The 18,831-nt window shown below is 36.5% G+C and overlaps 1 protein-coding gene across 5 annotated transcripts in view; it reads right to left on the bottom strand.

Moving 5' to 3' along the window:
* LOC115447035 (ubiquitin carboxyl-terminal hydrolase 17) overlaps window positions 1-18,831 on the bottom strand; it is a 32,692-nt gene that overhangs the window by 8,515 nt on the left and 5,346 nt on the right. Inside the window, exons 1-3 of one of the 5 annotated variants that reach the window (XM_030173931.2) lie at window positions 17,043-17,292; window positions 8,898-9,631; window positions 4,647-5,729 (exon numbers count right to left, since the gene is read on the bottom strand). In XM_030173931.2, the coding sequence (XP_030029791.2) occupies window positions 4,647-5,729; window positions 8,898-9,512 (1,698 nt within the window). In that variant the 5' untranslated portion in view covers window positions 9,513-9,631; window positions 17,043-17,292. The other 4 variants (XM_030173932.2, XM_030173934.2, XM_030173933.2 and 1 more) reach the window with 4 other exon arrangements.

Below are 18,831 nucleotides of genomic sequence, written 5' to 3'. Positions count from 1 at the left end.
GTTACGTAAATAAAATGTCTCGATATTTTCATGTAATACAAAATAATCTATATAGGAAAGAATAAACTTATGAAAAGCTATTACTTATGTCCCAAAAAATTTAATTGTATTTCGCTATACGTTTTTTGTATAAAACCAAATACGAAAACAGGTTACGAAATTGTCTAGTCACTAGGGTACCGTATATTCGAAGAGATATCACGAAATATATTTATTTCACACACTAAATTAGCTCCAAAAACCGTCACAAATTGTGTTCCAAATTACTAGGATACCATATTTCGAGGAAGTAAAGCGACGTGTTAAATTCACAATAATTCGAGATAAACTGAATGGCGGTGATTTAAAATACCAATACATTGATAAGGACTATCATATGATTTACTACATGACGCATGTATCCCTGATTGGGTAGGCAATAATATATCCTGTGAATTCATATATAGGAGGAAAATATCACTCATCAAACCAACCCTTGCTCAGGACTTGGGACACCGCTTTAGCCCTATGTAACGACCAAGGCAGCGAACTCAAGACAACAATGCTTTCAGCTATCGTCAAATAAATGTACTCTCTGGCAGTCAAATACAATATTTTTGGTAAAATATAATATGTGTATGAAATTTGGCATCTACAATTTAACTAAACATACAAGTCTATCATTGCCTCATCCGAAGAAGTACAAATACCGTACATTACAAATCTTCTCTTCGCGTACTCACAACACAACAATAGTTATTAATCTGTAATAAAATAATTATACAAAAGTAGTGCAACACAAAACCATTTCGAAAATTACGATTGACAGATGTGTCAGTTATTTTTTTTGATTTTTTTTAAATGTCGCGTGGCGGCTAGGAATTCAATAATTCCGAATAAAGTTTTTACACGACATGTAATTTTGTACGTCATAAAAATAGGTTAAATCGTTAAGTTATAATATCGACGATACGAAATTTTAGAACCATCTCACTGGTAGGTAGAAATATGTGCATTAAATTGGTCCATTAATGCAGCAGCTAATATCGGAATAGCATAGAGAAATTACAATATTTTACTCCATATCAACCACAATAATTCCCTTTAGAGAAATAGCGAATTTGATTAGGATTGATTCGGGTATTTGAAAATATATAATATATTTATTCCAATGTTATATCATACAACCTTGAGATTAATATAATACTTGATAACAAATGATATAATATCAGTGGTATTTCTAAAACTCATTCCATTGCACATAATATTTTAAAAAATAAATCGTAAATAACGTAGACCTTCAGGTTTCGCTACGCAATGTCTAGACTCGCCACTAGTCCATAAATCCTTCTACTAAACCGTCTTGAGCTAGAATATTTGAGTGGCCTATGATCCAAGTCTTTCTTATAAATAGAAATAAAAAAAACGTGCCCCAAATATGTCGTCTCACCCACACACGCGATCGCGAGGAAAGAAAATTCTAAACAGACTTCGCAAATTGTCAAAACTGTCCCGAATAGTGTCTGGATGAATCTGCAATCAACAAATTCTAACGATCCCTTTCTAACACATAAAATATCCAATCATCTGTTTCTCTAGCACACGTATTTCCCGCCAATGAGATTGGACGCACATTTATGCAATTATAGTGTTTGAGGTTAACATTTTCTTTTGAATTCCGATTCATTTTCAAAAAATCTTATCGTATTTAATCAGTCATTCGGCGACGGCGCTATTTATAGTTATAACTAAAAGTTAACTGGTTTTTACTATGCACTAGACAATATTTTAATTCATCTATAAGATATTTAGATTAACAATCAAAATTTTTATATATTTTCATAAAAAATGCCAAACAAATTAATTTTATTATTAACAAGGCCATGATCTGAACATTCACAATTAATTATATGTACAGTTAAATTCTTTTCGTTTGGTTTTGCATCAATCTCCTACCGACTAATAAACTGCTGGTACCTTGGATATCCTCTCAACCTTTCTTTTGCCTATGCAAGTCCAGACAAACCAAGCAAAATGGCGGCGTGTTTCGCTTGCGAGCACGTGGTGTTGAAAAGCGTGGCGCGAACAGTTTTCACTCTATTTTATTTGTGGACGTTACATTTCATATGTGTTATATTTAGATTTGTACCGAGTCGACGTCGCGCACACGGCATTGTCACTTTGTGAAAAAAAAAGTTATAGAAGAGGATATTTTGGCTCGAATCTCGGCCGTCCCATTTCAACCTTTGGGCGAAAGGTTATTCCGTTTCTAATGATCATAATGACTCGGTCTTTTTGGTGTGGCGGTCGACAAATTCTTAATGACAATTACCCTTCATTAAAATCTGTTACTATTAGAGGAAAATAAGCAGATACTTTACAATTATGCATTAACACCTATATCACCGAAGGCATAGACAGTGATTCAATCAGCCCTTAGAGATTTGCGAAGCAATTTCCACTATGAGGTACTATGACCGAAGAAAACCCAGTTCCTAAGAAAGTCCATCATCCATGTTCTTGGTTAAAAGGCTCTTTTAATCATTCCTTAATATATTTTTTTTATATGGACACCACAAAGTGATTAAGGATCTGATGATAAGTACAGCGTACTCCAAATATAGTATTGATCAAAGAGATGTTGCCTCTTTAGACGATAACCATAATTATGGCCGGTAATTTACTGGAGGTACACTGAGTGACCAGTGCCTGTCAAATGCGACTCGGCGGAGCGACAAAAGCGTTTTTCATAATGTTTATGGTCGTTACCAATCGGGTTTAAATTGAATCCGGTGCATTTCCTTCAGAATCATACAGGAACTCCCCAAAGTTTCGAAGGTCGCTTATAACTCTAAGGGTTGCGGTTTTGGAAAATTCAAAATGACCACGTACATTTCTCGGTAGTTTAAGTATGATAATTAGATGATTTCCGAGAATTAATGATTATGCGTCAAAAATATCAGTATCTGAGGCCGAATTTCTTGGACTCTAAACATAATTACAATCAGTACATAGAAATATCGAGCTAAATCCGTACATATCGACCTATACACAAACACACGTCCACTCACACAAATAAATGACCTCAATAGTGAAATGCCAACGAACTCGCTGTCATTTTTACATACACACCTTATGGGATTGCGCTGTTCCGCTAATTACCGAGCATGCGAAGGGGATCTGTTCACTAGTTGTGTTCCTGGTATTTCGTAGATCGGACGTCCCTCGCTTGGGAATTAAATTAGAATAAAAATAAATATATCTAAGGGATTTTTATACGACAGAAAATATTTATATTAATTTGTTTTTTTTTGTATTATTATATTTTTTGTAGGTAACGGAAGCAAGTCTTCCATCTAATGTAAAGTGATTACGGTTATCGATGAACATGAAATATCCTAGAGGAATTATAGGTGTATCGGCAGGCTTTTAAACAGATTAGGACTCTTTTTTAGAGGTTCTTACATCGTCCCAACGTGCGAATCTCTAGCGAAAGCTCGTTTTCTAACAACGATGACACTGCATGAGGAAAACTTGAAGCGAATAGTTATCATTCAGCAAGTAGGAGGGCCACCCATTCAAATAGAAAGAGATTTCAAATTATAGTTCCGTGTGCGGTATTGCGGCTGAATATTTTTATTAAAAGCATTAACTTTTATATCCCTGTGATGAAAGACCGTGTACTAATAAACCCCATAAGTCAGATTTATAGTAAATTATGAAGAAATTCTTAATTTTGTGTAGATCAATTTTGCTAAATCCGTAGCGGGATAAGTCACTGCTATTTAAACATCACTTGACCTTGGCACTTCGTGGGTTGGGTATGAGTTGTCCCATGAATGTTGTATGATGGCAAATTATTTATACGAATAATAATTTCCTCTCATGGCATAATACGATAGTCATGAACTTCTGCTATTTCTTACGTTTATAACACGTAGGCTGAGCTGATGCAAATTGGATAAAACCAAATATATTTTATTGCTAAAAGTATGTCAAATTTACATATTTTTAAATAGTTCCGTTTTGTAAAATTGTAACGAATTTACTTAAAAGATATAATTATTTTATAATATGCAAAATCCTACAGGAAGTTATTGTAAAAATATTCATTCATAATAATAACTGAAAGTCCCATAGACTTTCTTAAGAAAACTGCATTCAAATATAGCTTTACAAACCTAACGACCATGAACCCAACGAAATAAATAGTCCAACAGAAGAAGCTATTAGCAACCTAAACCCAACTCATATGAATTATCTAAACATAAACAAAACAACGCCAAAACAAAAGTATCCTACACAGGAAAATCATAAACCAGAGTTCGTAAAACAATCAACAATGTTGGCCCGGCACAAAAACATTAAAAAATAAAACGTGCATACAAAAAGAGCCAATGAAATTCACTATGATGACAAATTCAAGCACAATTCCTAGACTTTGAATTTGTTGTATTTGTCACCACAATATAATACAAAATTTTATAGTGAAAAATGCTATTGTTTTGGTTAGAGCTGTTCATTAATATATATAAATGGATACGTAAAAAGCTAAAAGGTGTTCAAATACTATGTTACAAGTGGTATAAAGGCTAAAAAGATTAGATACCAATTTTTAATGAAACAACTCCTACCAAAGCCCAATGAATTTCCCTACAAGCACTTACCGTTTTTATGTCGTCGTAGTCTCTACTGATGACTCTTCTCCGCGCTGACGGAGTATCTGGACTCGAGTCCTCTGTTGGTTCACTGATAGTGCTCTCTGTACTCGTCTCCATTGATTTTAATCCATCCTCTTCTTTATTATCGTCTGCATCGTTCTTTTCTGACCGTTTTTTTAAATAATTCTCATGTTCAAATGTTTTATTTTCAAATCCAGTACCACTTGGAGATTCAACTTCATTATTAAGTGCTAGAGTATCCTGTTCTGAATCTATATATTTGAGATTGACCTTTGATTTCCTCGGTTCAGATTTGTCGACTTTGACCTCTTCAACTTTATTGTTGAGTTCAGCTTTTTTCGGCGTAGTTGTGCCCGAAGCAATCGGCTGTGAAATTTGTATGTATGAAGCGAAATCAGACGTATGTTTCGGTGTCTTCACTTGTTTTTCTATATCATTTTTCAATGTTTCTTTTTTTATCGTTACTTCTGGACTGTTTCTGAGTTTTTTTCTGTCGTATGCATCACCATTCTCTACCTGTATGACGGTGGATTTTTCTAGAATTTTGCCTATAGGATTGTTAGGGTCTAGCTGGCTTTTAATGCTGGCTAGACGTTCGGAAGGCAACTTTGAGGTTAGGGATGTGGACATCGCTCCTAGCTTGTCTGTGGAGGGTTTGGCTAGACATACCGGCTCAGATGTGGTCTTACTAATGGACAGATCTGAGTTTGAATTGGAACGCGAGCTGCTTGATCCTAGGTCCCATTTGGACGTTCCGTTCTTGTCTACGTATGGTAAATGCACAGGCACGGGTTTGTCATCTTTGGGCAGTATTTTTGTGTACCCACTGGTTCCGTTCTCGCAATCTTTTAGCTGGTTCAGAAACTGTTCAAGGGAACTACGCGATGAGTACCTAGACTCGTTAGCCGGCAGTTTGGTGACGGCCATTTTTGGATCGAATCTCTTTCGAATCTCCGGAACGGACGGCAGTTCGTTGCCGTTATTGTCTCTCACTCCGTTCGTCATGGAGTTACGTTTGACGTACGACGGCGTCGGCGAGCTATCCTTGTACCGTCGACTTTCCGCTCTCTGGTTTTGAAAACGCTTATATTTTTTTACGTCTATTACAAAGTGAATGCGACATGTGATTGTGTGTGTTAGTTCGTTTGTTTTCATGCTTTGCCGTAATACTTTGGACCGGATGGGCCGAACCTTTTTGGACAAAAATTCTTAAAGGCCACAACAAATCCAGAAAAGTCAAGCCCGTCTCGCCAAGCAATACTAGCAAATACTGTTACTACTGATGCGTCACAGTTGGACGAGACGCTTCGAGCCACGGTCTCCGCGTCTCGACCAACGCTATGGTATCTCGAAGCTAATGGCTCTCTTTAGTGCGATAGTTAACTGACACACATCACACGGCGCACACAAAGATTTTGTGTGTCTGCGAAATCTGATGACCGATATGTCGATCACGTCATTTTGTTGCCATGTAATTAAAACAGATGGAAGTAAAAATTTTGTGAATATTTCGTAACAATTTATAAGAATGTATTTATCATAATTTATAAACCAATCGCATAATCGTCATGAGTACCTGTATCAATTAAAATAATACGGCAAGACAACGTGATTGACCGTCATTTCATTTGGTGTTTTGGCCAATTTAGTTTCATTGAATTGGTCAATAATGATACATGTCGGCGACATAAACACTAAAAAACGTGGTATGATGGTAAACTCAGGCATATGAGTGGTCTCGCCAGGCTACACGCAGCCTGTGACTGTGAGTGTCTTAACAGGTCACTTTACATAAACAATGACAGAATACTGAGGTGCAGACGTCGCGGTCACAGCACTAATCTTTGCCGGCACCCAGGACTCTGTAGCGTGAATAAACCACAACTCTGGACTAGTTACACCAAGTATAGCTTTTCTATTGAAAGAATTTGGAATACCTTTAAAAATGTACGAAATAGTAATAAAATTTATAACAGTTGGTTAAAGCGCTATCCAAAACCAATTCATGATTATCTGCTTAGCAATAGTTCTGACTGAACAGTCCATGAAAGCAAGATGAAACATAGATTTAATAACTACTCCAGAGTTCCACGTTTCTAGTAAACATGAGTTATAAGAAACAAGTCATTCTATTTTTTATTAGGTAGTGACGTCATTACCAAGAAAAAGAAAATATGGCGCGAGAGGTAATATGGCATTCGGTTTGCGCGGGAATAACGAAACTACAGAACACCTAATTAAGGACGTTGCAGTCGTATAATGATGTTCATCGACAACTTGATAGTGTATTTCACGATGCAGTCACAGAAAACCCTATAGATCATTTCTGGTTACCGCAGTGAGGCTTTAAATCTTCTCATAAGGATAGGAAATCCATGTCCCGAAGTGGTATACTGAACGAAATACTACAGTCCGCCCGCAATTGTTAGTCACTGTCCTCGGTTAGCGCTAATGAACCACGCTTCTCTCATCCTTACCCTGCCGCTCAGGTACCGTAGGAAGTGACTAGCATTGGCGTGAGGTCCGTAGCACATCCTACCTTATAACCGCCGAATCCAAATCAACATTTCATTTGCTTACGTTGATGGTTGTACCATGCCAATTCGTATGGACTATAACACATAACAAAACACTCAATTCCATGATGGAACACATTCAGGTTAACACACTCTCGAGTGAGTTTGATTTATTATGATCAAATTAGTTGATTCGAGTTAATTTAGATGAAATTTGAGTGTGTTGTGTACTGTAGTGTGTTGTGTTTTTGAGTATATTTTTTTAACCACATTGTCGCGCTTATTCATACTGACATCGGTTTGTGCATTTTATCAGCCAAATATTTTTATTGGTTTTGATTTGTGTCGACTAGATTAATATTTTTTTTGTGTAAAAAATATAATTATTTCAATTCATTTAAAAAGTTATTTTTGCGCAAAATCATTTAAACTTTAACGTCACGATATTAAACCATTTAGTTGCAAAGTGACCTATTTCATTCTGTTATGTGAAGTAGGTAACGAGAACAACGTAGAATAAGGTATATCGACAGTGGCGCTTGCCAAAAATATTATATTGGGAAAATCAAAAAGTTCTATAGCATGCCGTAACATTAATGTGATGGATCGTGTTATACTTTAGAGCCAGCAAACGTTTGATTTAAAACCAAACCCACATCAGAAACGGGTACTAACTTTTTTAGAATCGATTGTTTCATCGTTTATCCTAAGACTAAATGTTTAGAATGATCAGGAGTTACATGAAATACGAATAATTACTACTTTGTGCTGGTTTTGTCTTTTTCAAGTAAATTATCCGTTAGTATTATAGTCATATTAATTTTAAGAGCATAGTTGACAGCGGGCCTTGTATTTGGTCGTGTTATACTTGACAAGTGGAACATGCTAAACCTTTATTGATACTCGGTTAAGTTTTTACAAATGTATAATCAAGTGGTACATCGCGAATAATGATTATTAAGAGTTAACTGAAATTAACAAATATTGTTTCTTTTGGAATTGCTATATAAAAATATTTTGTACCACCGCGCCGTGTACTGATCACTAATTGTTGATATCCGTTACCGAGATTTCGCGAAAGTAACTAATTGTTTATTGACAAAAAATGCCCGCATTTTGTGTAATAATGTTCAGAAATCATGTTTGTATGACAAACTTAACTGTTCAACAGCTCACGATTCCGTAGCCGGGGTCCGCGGACCTACTGCATTCAAACAATATAACTCAAAAATTGTTTAACAATAACAGCGTGCCTCAGTTGCAAAGTGTGATGCTCGAGAAAATTATTCAACCGTGAAGCATACAAAACAAAATGTATACAAAAAAATCGATGAAACGTTCAGAATGTAAAACAAAGTAAAATAATAAAACACCAGACATCATCTATAAATTACGTCACCAAAATATGACCTCACACCTTTCAGCATTCATTATTTTACTGTGAGTCTTTAGTTAAAATCTATGGTATATAATATTTATCAATGGTCTGTAACTTATGATTTAATTGAATGGTACCCACTTATTGAAAGTATTTCCTCATCTAATTAAATATAACGCGGTATTATTTTTCTCAAGCAGCACACAAAAGTGTTTGAAACTGAGGCACTAAATAGATAAAAAGAAGACAGCCAACAGGAAATCACTGGAACCAATCGGTCGCAGCAAAACACCAAGAGAAATTTCGCAGACACCCAAATGTTGCAATAAATATGAGAAATACCTCTGAGATGGCAGCGGCGGCCGAGCTGCGCGGCTTGCGCACGCTCCGGTCCGACGCGGGCGGTCGGCCGATGTCATTGGATATGGATTTGGATCTGGAGATGTCGCCGTAGTTGTGGTTCTGCTGCTGCATCTGGATCCGCTGCGTGAGGGGGATGTAGTTGGCGGGCGAGTACGTGTTGTAGAACTCGGCCGTGGACATCGCCAGCGCGGCCGAGCTGAAGTTCCGTTTGCTCCTCGGTAACGGATCGCTCGACGTCTTCGAGCTCTCGCTTCTTGTTGTGGAAATGTCTCTGGATCTGGACTCGCTCCTTTCGGATCTGTATCGTGATGATATTCCACTGTCGGAGTCGGTGACGCTCGGGGCTCTGGAAGTCCTGGAGTACTCCACGAGGGAGGTCTTTCTTTCCCTCTTTCCGTCGACATCGGAGTACTTGGATCTGTATTCCGAGTTGATGTCTCCGTACGAGGTTCGTGCGGTTGTGGTGACGTACGTGCTGCTGCGGGTCCGGCAGTAGGGCTTGTCGAGACTCGACGAGGAGGTCAGCGTCGACCGGTACGAGCCCGAGAGACCCGACGACGAGGACTCGTACCTTGACGGCGAGACCACAGGCATGGTTGCTTCTTATTATTACTAATACTTGAATATAAAGTGCGCTTAATGTTTACGGATTCTCATTCTGGACGGCCTTTGGTTTAGTTGCATTTTCACTTTTCACTATACTAGGTGTATTTCTGTAACAAGAGAGATACATACTACATTATCAAAATATAATGGCCATATTTATTTAAGTGTAATTTGAATGAGGCGCCTCAATGTATAAAGTAGTCTGTCATTATTTAAGAACGCAATTAATTAATTTATATATAAATTGTATCACCGCACGACTGCCGTGGCAGTGCTGCGGTCTCGAGTTTGATCCGAGTCGGGCATAGCATATTGGGTTTTTCTACTCAGTATCAGGCCGGAGCTGAGTCTGGTATTTATGTCCGATGTGGTGGTAGGCTCGCTCCCTATCACAACATGCGACGAAATATACACGGCGGAATGTGGGTGTACTAGTAGCGCTTCAGCGTCACCCTTCAGGGATATAACAGGGGTGTATGTGTGTGTTTTTTATTATCCCTTCATTGCGCCTACTATCAGATGAGAATATTTCCCTCATATATAAAAGTATTAAATATATTTTAAAATTCTTTCGTTATCTACTAATTGAACTATATTATACATAAAAAAGGGTTTTGTACACGTCAGAAATTCCCCCCATCTGTTCTTAATCACGTTTGTAGATCAATCAAAATTGTGAAAATGCGCTGAAACTGAGATCTATATCGGCCGGTGGAGGGCAACGCCCGCGGGACTAACGTCCGCAGCGAGGGGGAGTGGCCTCAGATGGGATTCGGGACAGCACGATGCTAACACCTGATTTATCTAACGGCAGAGGACTTAGGCTGAGTTGGACAGGTCTTGACTTCTGTCCGCGGATCGGATGATATCTGTTGGGCGGATTTTTAACGGCATTGACTGGAAATCAGGTATATGATCCTGAAAAAGGAGCTAGGGATATGAAATAAGTAATTAGCCATGAGAGAAGAGAAGAGTATTTGGGCGCCCGCAATTTATGGGATTAGGGAGAGACAATTAGAGATAATTCACAGAGATAGCACGAAGCACAACAGCAGAGCTGCCAACGTCGGGTTTCTGTGAGACAATGGTACCATTACAGTCTAGCTGTAGACTATAACGCGGCGTGTCCACAATATATTACCGTTATCACAAACACGAATTGTTCATACAAAACACGGCGTTGGCTCTCATACAAGTGACCTAAAACAGGACAACAAATATAACATTTGTGGGTAAAATGAGGTCGCACAAAGTTATGGTTTACTAACTTTAGCTCATTGCTTCGCCCGTGTTAGTCTCTTCTCAGGATAAAGTAATGAAATAATTATAAAACAGCACATGTCAGTCAGTGTGAGAGTTATTCTCTATGGTGTGACCCCGAGACACGAGTCAGAGCGAGCCGCTATGGCGGGTTTCCCCTATAGATCGATACGCAGTACCGATTCCCTATTATTGTGCCCGGTAAATGGCAAAAGACTTGACGCCTATATAGTGGGACCTATCATAACTGGCCAAATGGCTTCACTGCCTACTTATGAAAAAACAAAAACGCGTGACGCTACACATATATCTTTATTGCGCACAAAGTAATTTGAAATATTAAATATAGAACACTATTTAGGTTTAGGAATTCTTATCTCCTTGACAGAAATTGCATCACGGCTCTATCGTTTACAGGGTTGGCAGACGTGACTGAACGTGTTTAATGAAAATATAGCGCTGCTATCTTTATATTTGCTAATAAGTTATATTTTACAATGTTACGTTTGTTATCGAAAGGTAGCCACTAGCCAATGAGTTCGGCGCAGGGAATTTAACGTAATTTACCTTCATTTTTCCGCCTGGAATTTTTATACTAAATTAATAATTATTCTAATATAACACAATTGCTGGGCATAATGAGTTGCACATCGTATATCTCAAGATGACAAGGGCAATGTACTCCTACGCAGTACGTTGTAATTGAAAGTTCTGTATGGTGTTGCTACTGTTTATGGGCGGCCATATCGCTTACCATCAAGCCAACGGCACGCTCGACTCGTCATTCAGCTGCAATCAAAAAATGAGAAAGGTTTGGAAAATGCTTGTATAATCGTAAGAAGTTAATGCAGAAACCACTCAATTTGGAAATAATTTGGCTGAGTGGCTTAAACCACGTTCTGGATTAACAAGGTGGCGGTTACGTCTCACTGTAGATAATAACATTGACTATAATTTTCTTCAAACTAAAACACGCATGCCCCTGAATAAACCCCGATTGGAAGACTTATTGGACAAGGCGTCGGTTACGTACAGACGGTCTTAGTGCAAACTCTATCCTACTACTACCTAATTAACTCTACTGTTTATAATTTACCATGTATAAATTCTCTACAGCCGTAATACTTGAGTTAAACCAGTATTTAAGACCATTAACTAAACGATTACGTTACTATATGCAACTGATACCTACTCCATATCTCCAAATCAAGTCTACGTAAAATTTCCGCCCCGAGCATCGACACACATACCACTAGATTCACTGTACCTTGTGAGCAACAAAACTACAGCGTTCAGGCGACACATTCGTGAAAAACTGAGGCTACAAGGCTCTATATATTCAAGGCCACACTTTCTAGGCCGGCGGCAGGCAGACAGCTTGCGTCATCGTGTTACGTAAAAATATTATCATATAAGATTAGTGTTGCCAGCTTCTTGCCGTTTCCTGGCTTCTATTGTTTACTTTTTAATATTTCTACCTGATGTAATAAAACTATAATCACACGCTTCGTACAAAAAATGTAAACAAATATTTACTCCCTTATCAAATAATCTTTTTTTAGATCCCATTTCACTGTCCTATTTAAGGCCCCTGCCCGAGTAAACAGCCTTGCGAAATTCGTTTAATACTTTACGTCGTACGATTTACAGGCGGGAACATTGTAAAAAAATAAATAAGTATAGAAAACATATTGCAGATATACGGTGTTTCATTTTGTCCTGTGTATGTATCATACATTTTAAATAAATGGTTTCTAAAAAATACGGTTAGCGCACCGTATTGCTGGCCGTAGATCCTTAAGACTGTAGTAATTATACCATATTCAGTGAAGTTTTTTCCGCCGAATACAATAGACGTAGAAAAAAGTGGGTACATACTTGTTTTGTATGTAGTTTCATTTTCAGATTACTGTAGTAGTATAGTAAGTATATTTCACATGCTTAAAGATGTCATGAGACGAGTCATCAACTACACCAAGCACATCAGCCATGCTGTTATTGATATATGTGTAGATATTTGTTTAGGTTTCGGACGCAAGGCGGAGGGATTCACTTGACCGCGAAATGCGTTTATATAAAATGTATGAATACCAGCTCTATACTGTCATTATACATCAAGTGGTCCATGGGGATTATTACTTCTTGTACGAAAATCTTATTGAGAAGTCTGAAAGATTGCAGTTAGCAACTTCTATATTTAAAAAATAAATTCATTTTCTACTAAACGACAATATGTATATGTTACTTTTAAAAATATTAAAATTAAAATATGCAAATATAATTTCGCTTCGACATAAAAGTGTTATGTTTTCAAGGTATTTATAATATTTTCCTCGTGACATCCACATTCCTCAATACCTAGTACAGTCATGCTTTACCACTTAGCGCAACATATTGTTCAATTTTATAACATTTAGTCCGAATTGAATATCCATGAGCATGTTTGACAATTAGCGGTAAATACGACGTCAGCTTGTAAACAATAGCAACACCGCAAATCCTATTGAATTACAAACCAGTACGTGGTAGGGCGCTCTTCGCCCTGAGAAATATTATTAATATTAATAATTCGCCTAAAATGAAAATAAACCAGGGCCTCCAGTTCTTAATCGACTCATCGACCGCTTCGCCACAGAAACTATTAAACTCTTATCTGATTTGTACTAATGGGTAAGAGAGCTTTACAAGCCACGTCGTCCCCTGACAGTCTGGGACACTAGGGGACCCTTCGGCATCCTCAGATGGAGCGTACACTGAAAACTCCCCGTTGATTTCCGTCCAAGCAATGGGCATCGCGTCTACGACGGCAATTTTTTTTCATACCAACTATACGCGTATTTGGTACGTTCCGTGCAGATTTTCAGCGAGTTGTATGGCGTCTACGAGCGTTTTTTATTGTATTTGAATCGCCTCATCGCCGCATACGACATATTCATTCTATACAGGCTCTAAGTACTTAGTAGCACAGATTAAATAATTACTATGTAACTTGTACGTTCTAATTGTTGTAAGTAGATCGTGTTAAGTGATATAATTATAAGCTAACAGAGTACACGGCCCACATGCGTTATGTGGCGAAAGATTCCTGCGTGTATTGTTTTGTGAACGAGTTTCTCCAACAGTCTACTCAAATTGAAGCTAGTTACTGGGTTTATGAAATATGCTCTGGTGCCGATGATTATAGACAAGCTCTAATACTGTGGTGCGAATGTCCCGTTTGTCTCGATGTCTTCGTACGTCTCAAAATTCCAGTTTTTGGCTATTTTTAAAATAGAATGCAAGGAACTGTATCATTAATCACTACAACTAACTATAAACATTAAACAGCTTTATTTCCAGAGGATTTGTAGGTGCGCTGTCTAAGGATGTTTGTGGAGTGCATTGACGGTCTAATCTGCCTTTTAAGGACATAGGCATGGGCTTACCGATATACTTTAACACAACGCCACCTAATGGCAACCGCCCTTTCTACATTTGGGCTCAAATTCATACGAACCTATACTATATACACTTGAGACTTGCCGCAAGTCTTGCAAGAAGTTAGCGTGACTGTTTACACGATAAAAATTGCTTGCGGAAGTCGAATTCTTTAAGTTTCCTTGCTAATTTAAACCTTAGTTTGTACGCATATTTAGGGGTTTAAAAGTAGTTAATCATAAGTATATTCTGTGTGCCAAATTTCGTCTAAATATATTCAACGGTTTTTGCGTTTCCTTTTAACAAAATTTCGAATTATCTTCATACAAACTCTTCAATAATATCAGTAGGAGTAGGACACAAAGGAGTCAAGAATTTTTAAGCCACGTCACGCCACTGGAATAAATGTGCGTATTTTCGCATGACGCAAGTGGGTCAAAATCCGCATCGGCATACTCACGCGGACTCATGTGCTAACGTGAGCAATGAACATGCCTTTGTACCTCGAGCGCTGAATACTATCATAATAGAATGCAGATTGATAAAAGGATCCGAGCTACAATATAATAATTTCAAATTCCTGATGTTTCTCTGAACCTCTTCGGTCCTTCGAAAATGTACTTTTAACATGGATGGCCCGGAGAATAGTTGGTCATAAATATTAAGCATGGACTACAAGATACAAAGCTGAAACTTGTATTCTTGAGGGTAACATAGAAGCTAGTGGACTTTTTAGCAACTTAATTAACGCCACATGTGTAGAGAAATTTTAGCATATTGGAATAAAACTCACATGGGTTCTTAGATTGACCTAGCAACGATACTCAGTATCTCCTCATTCACAAAGTATATAAGCACTAAACTCATAGCACAACATGTTATGAAGTGATAGAATTGTTATATCATTGAGGTAATCCATGGTCTCATTGACATAGGGTTAATGCACACAATTTACTCCTAAATGTCAACAAATTAGTCACATGTCTGATCTGATGACAAGTACACCTATCCAAAAGTAAGTCAAGTATCATGTGCAGTAAACTGGCTGCACTGTCTCATACAACACAATACACCCTCTGCACTAACATTTCATAACAGACAAAATGGTGGTAGATATCCAAAGAGTTTTGAGATGTGTGTAGCTTATCATTTTTGCAACTAAGTATTATACATGTTATACTATTAACTCAAATAATAAATAAAATAGGTCTTAAAGAAGAAATGAATAGTAAAAGAAAAAACGGAGTCAAATTACTTCAGCATTGAGCCCGCACTGAAGTGAAATAAAAGAGAAGAGTGGTATTACTGAGATGAATTTCAATTACATGTTCGCCTTATTTAACAGTACTGAAGGATTTTGTGGTGCAAAATTCTGAATATTTGTTACAGTTTACAATTTTAATTAGAAAAATGTTCTGCAGCAAGAGTTAGATATTGAGGTAGGCAACATATCAATTCTTGCATCAACATGAAATGTGTTAGGTAAAGTGTAAATATTCAGTGCCCCTTGTGGCAATGTGAGGTTTTGAGCAGCAGATGATTTTTACCCAATTGCTGCAGAATGGTAATATTTATTGTGTGCAAACATTGCAATCTTGTTAGCTTGAGGCTCTGGGTGGTTGTCCTGTTCACCACCCCCTAATGACGGCCCTGATTCAGTAGGAGTTTATATGTATCCAGAAAAAAATACTCAGTAGAAGACTTGTTTCTTGGTATCAATGCTGTCTATAGGATTTAAAACATTGATTACTTATTGATATAAAATAAATTTCTTATAAAATGTATGTAATTAAAAAAATTGTATATATGTTAAAATTGATTTCATAACTTGTCACAAAATTTCCCCTCCTTTGATTATATGAAACATTTGTTAAATAAATTTATCAAATCTACACTAATGGAAACGACCATTTACTATATTTGGTTCCTTTATGCAAAGTGATTCATGTAAGGTATTGGAATATGACACATTGTTTGAAGAATTTCTGGAATCTATAGATTAGAGTGGACCAATAAATTATATTGTCTATTTTATATAAATATTTTTAAGTTAGAGTATATTATTCTAATTATTTACATTACTCAGCAATTAGTGAAAGTAGCACAAGTTGGAAAAAATATAACTTATAAGTATAAAATATGAGCTATGCAAAAATATATATCATTTTTTTTGTATATAAATTAAACTAAATATTATGTTAATTATAATTATCATTAGCATAACTAATTAAAAATTTACACTTTCCAAAACTCACTTTCATACAAGACTGTATGGTTACGATTCCTTTGCTTTAAAAACACTGCAAACAAAAACGTGTGTTTACTTTTATGTATCGCAAACTTTTTTCGTTCGATAACTATGACATACCGAGATGTTATTTTGCGCTACATTCGTGCGCTATGAGGCAGTAATTCAAGGTCGCTCCGAGTATTTAATCCAATTAGGCCACAGTTAAACAAAGAGCACATTTTTTTAGCACCATTTCACTTTGTACGTGCCATATTGTAAACACAGAATTGTAATTTGACACCAATAGCAAAAAATTTATTCGAGCTTTCAAGGCCACAGCCAACTGGTGCTTTTTAAGCTCACAAAAGGCGCATTCAACACTTTCACACGACTCACCCGGCCTCACACTCGCAAAATCTCCAAATATAATTCCCAAAATACGTTCCCGCGTATTATTTTTAGACGTACCGAGTGAGTAGTGCACACCACATCACAGTATAATAAATACTAAATTAATTCTTTAACTCGTCCGTCACGTGCCGCATATTGGAAATGTTTAGTATCGATCGTTTACTATTAGTTCGAAGCGGAAAATACGCTAGGATACTCACAAAATTAATAAAATATCTTCGTTACTAAGTTACAGTGTTACACTTAACTGCACCGCGCTAAAACACTGCGGATGTAACAACTAGAGGTTATCACACGCACCGTACACGTATCTCGACACTTTCGTGCTTTATTAAATGAAAATGGACCGTATACGTTTAGAAAAATATTTTTTTCTTCTCCTATGTAATTTTAGAAGACACGGTGACTCCATTGGTGTGACGTCACGCAAATTGTTGGCAATCCTATTTTTATGCCACTTCCTACACAAACGAGAAAATGTCTTATTGGAATAATTTTATTAGCTATTATAGCCCTTATGAATAAGTAGTAAGACTCAAATTATTTATTCTGATAAGTTTATAAACCTTTGATAGTTATTCGGTGCTGCCAATGTAAAAATTAAAGCGAATATTACATACTTCAAGTGGTTATGTCGACACCAGCTGATCGTAATCATTTAATATTTTTTATTTAATTAACTTAAAATACCTTAAATAAAATACAAGAAATATCAAAAAATATTAAAAAAATATATTTCATTCATATTTTTAATTAAACATACATATTAGTACCAATATAATATTTGAAGACTTAGTGCAATATTTCTATTCGACGCTAGATGTCACCTCAAAAAGTTTAAAGAAAGTTTTCGTACAAGCGTTAAGAGATGTCAGTACTTGGAAATTAAAATCTTCAAAACCGAGGGTGCACAACTGCACATAGCAACATCGACCAACTAATTAAATAAGATAATATTATTGTTTCTCCTTGATTTTGGTGACGTCGCACATAATCCGATACAAATATGCATAACTTAGTAAATTTGTATATATTATAGGTTCCATATGAATTAAGATTCAAGTACCTAGTGTCAATAAAACTTTAGAATAAAATATTGCTTTTGTTCATTGAAAAAATCCTTTGCCTCGATTTATTAAAGTACAGTGATCTTCCGCTCATAATTTATTTAGTGATGGTTTAAAATCATGTTATAGCGCAAGAGTAAATTAATCTGCTTTAATGTTTTCAAGTTGATTTTATATTGTAGGTTTTAATGTACAAGTACCTAGTTAGATACCTATATAAACTTAAACTCATACGTATTTTATTATATTCCATGAGTGTAACTGAAATATTATTCCCTTAATTATTTATGTTTTCGTAGTAGGGACTCGAACTCGTACATAAGAAAAGAAAACATTTATTTAATTAAACGTTCAAAGATAGCTATTAAAATAAAGATTCTGTTATTATTTTTCTTTTTTATTATTGGAACTAAGTTTTGCTTATAACCGCAGCTTATAAAAAATGATCCATAATATTTCCTTTTTTTTGTTTCTGCCTTTATACATGAGTGTTAAGGCACTGGGGTGTTTCAGTATAAAACAAATGTAATGAGACTGAACATTCGAGTGTCAGGGTGACCAGCGTAGCGTGGGGTTATGCAGTAGGTATGTGTTTGTGATTCCAAGGTGCGATTATGGCTGTTTCTGAGCAACTTGTTTCCTCATTTGGTTTAATAAGAAACAGGACCAATAATTGGTGCAGAAGGTGATACGTACTGAAAATATTTAAAATCAAACACAGTAAAGTTTATTTTTCCGTGTAGTATGTAGAAGAGCTGTAAGCATTTTTGTGTCATTTCAATGTTTATTAGATTGACATTGTAAACCTGCGACAAGTCTGCAATTAGGGGCTTTGGGCCTCTGCTGGACAGCCAAGAAAATTATTAAAAATCATTGGAGTATTTTTAAGTGCCTATTTATTTTTCAAATCCCGGGTCGAGAA

Source organism: Manduca sexta, chromosome 28, assembly GCF_014839805.1.
Source record: "Manduca sexta isolate Smith_Timp_Sample1 chromosome 28, JHU_Msex_v1.0, whole genome shotgun sequence".
Taxonomy (NCBI): domain Eukaryota; kingdom Metazoa; phylum Arthropoda; class Insecta; order Lepidoptera; family Sphingidae; genus Manduca; species Manduca sexta.
Note: the sequence above shows the minus strand (reverse complement) of the source record. Positions and strands in the feature narration are given on the sequence as shown.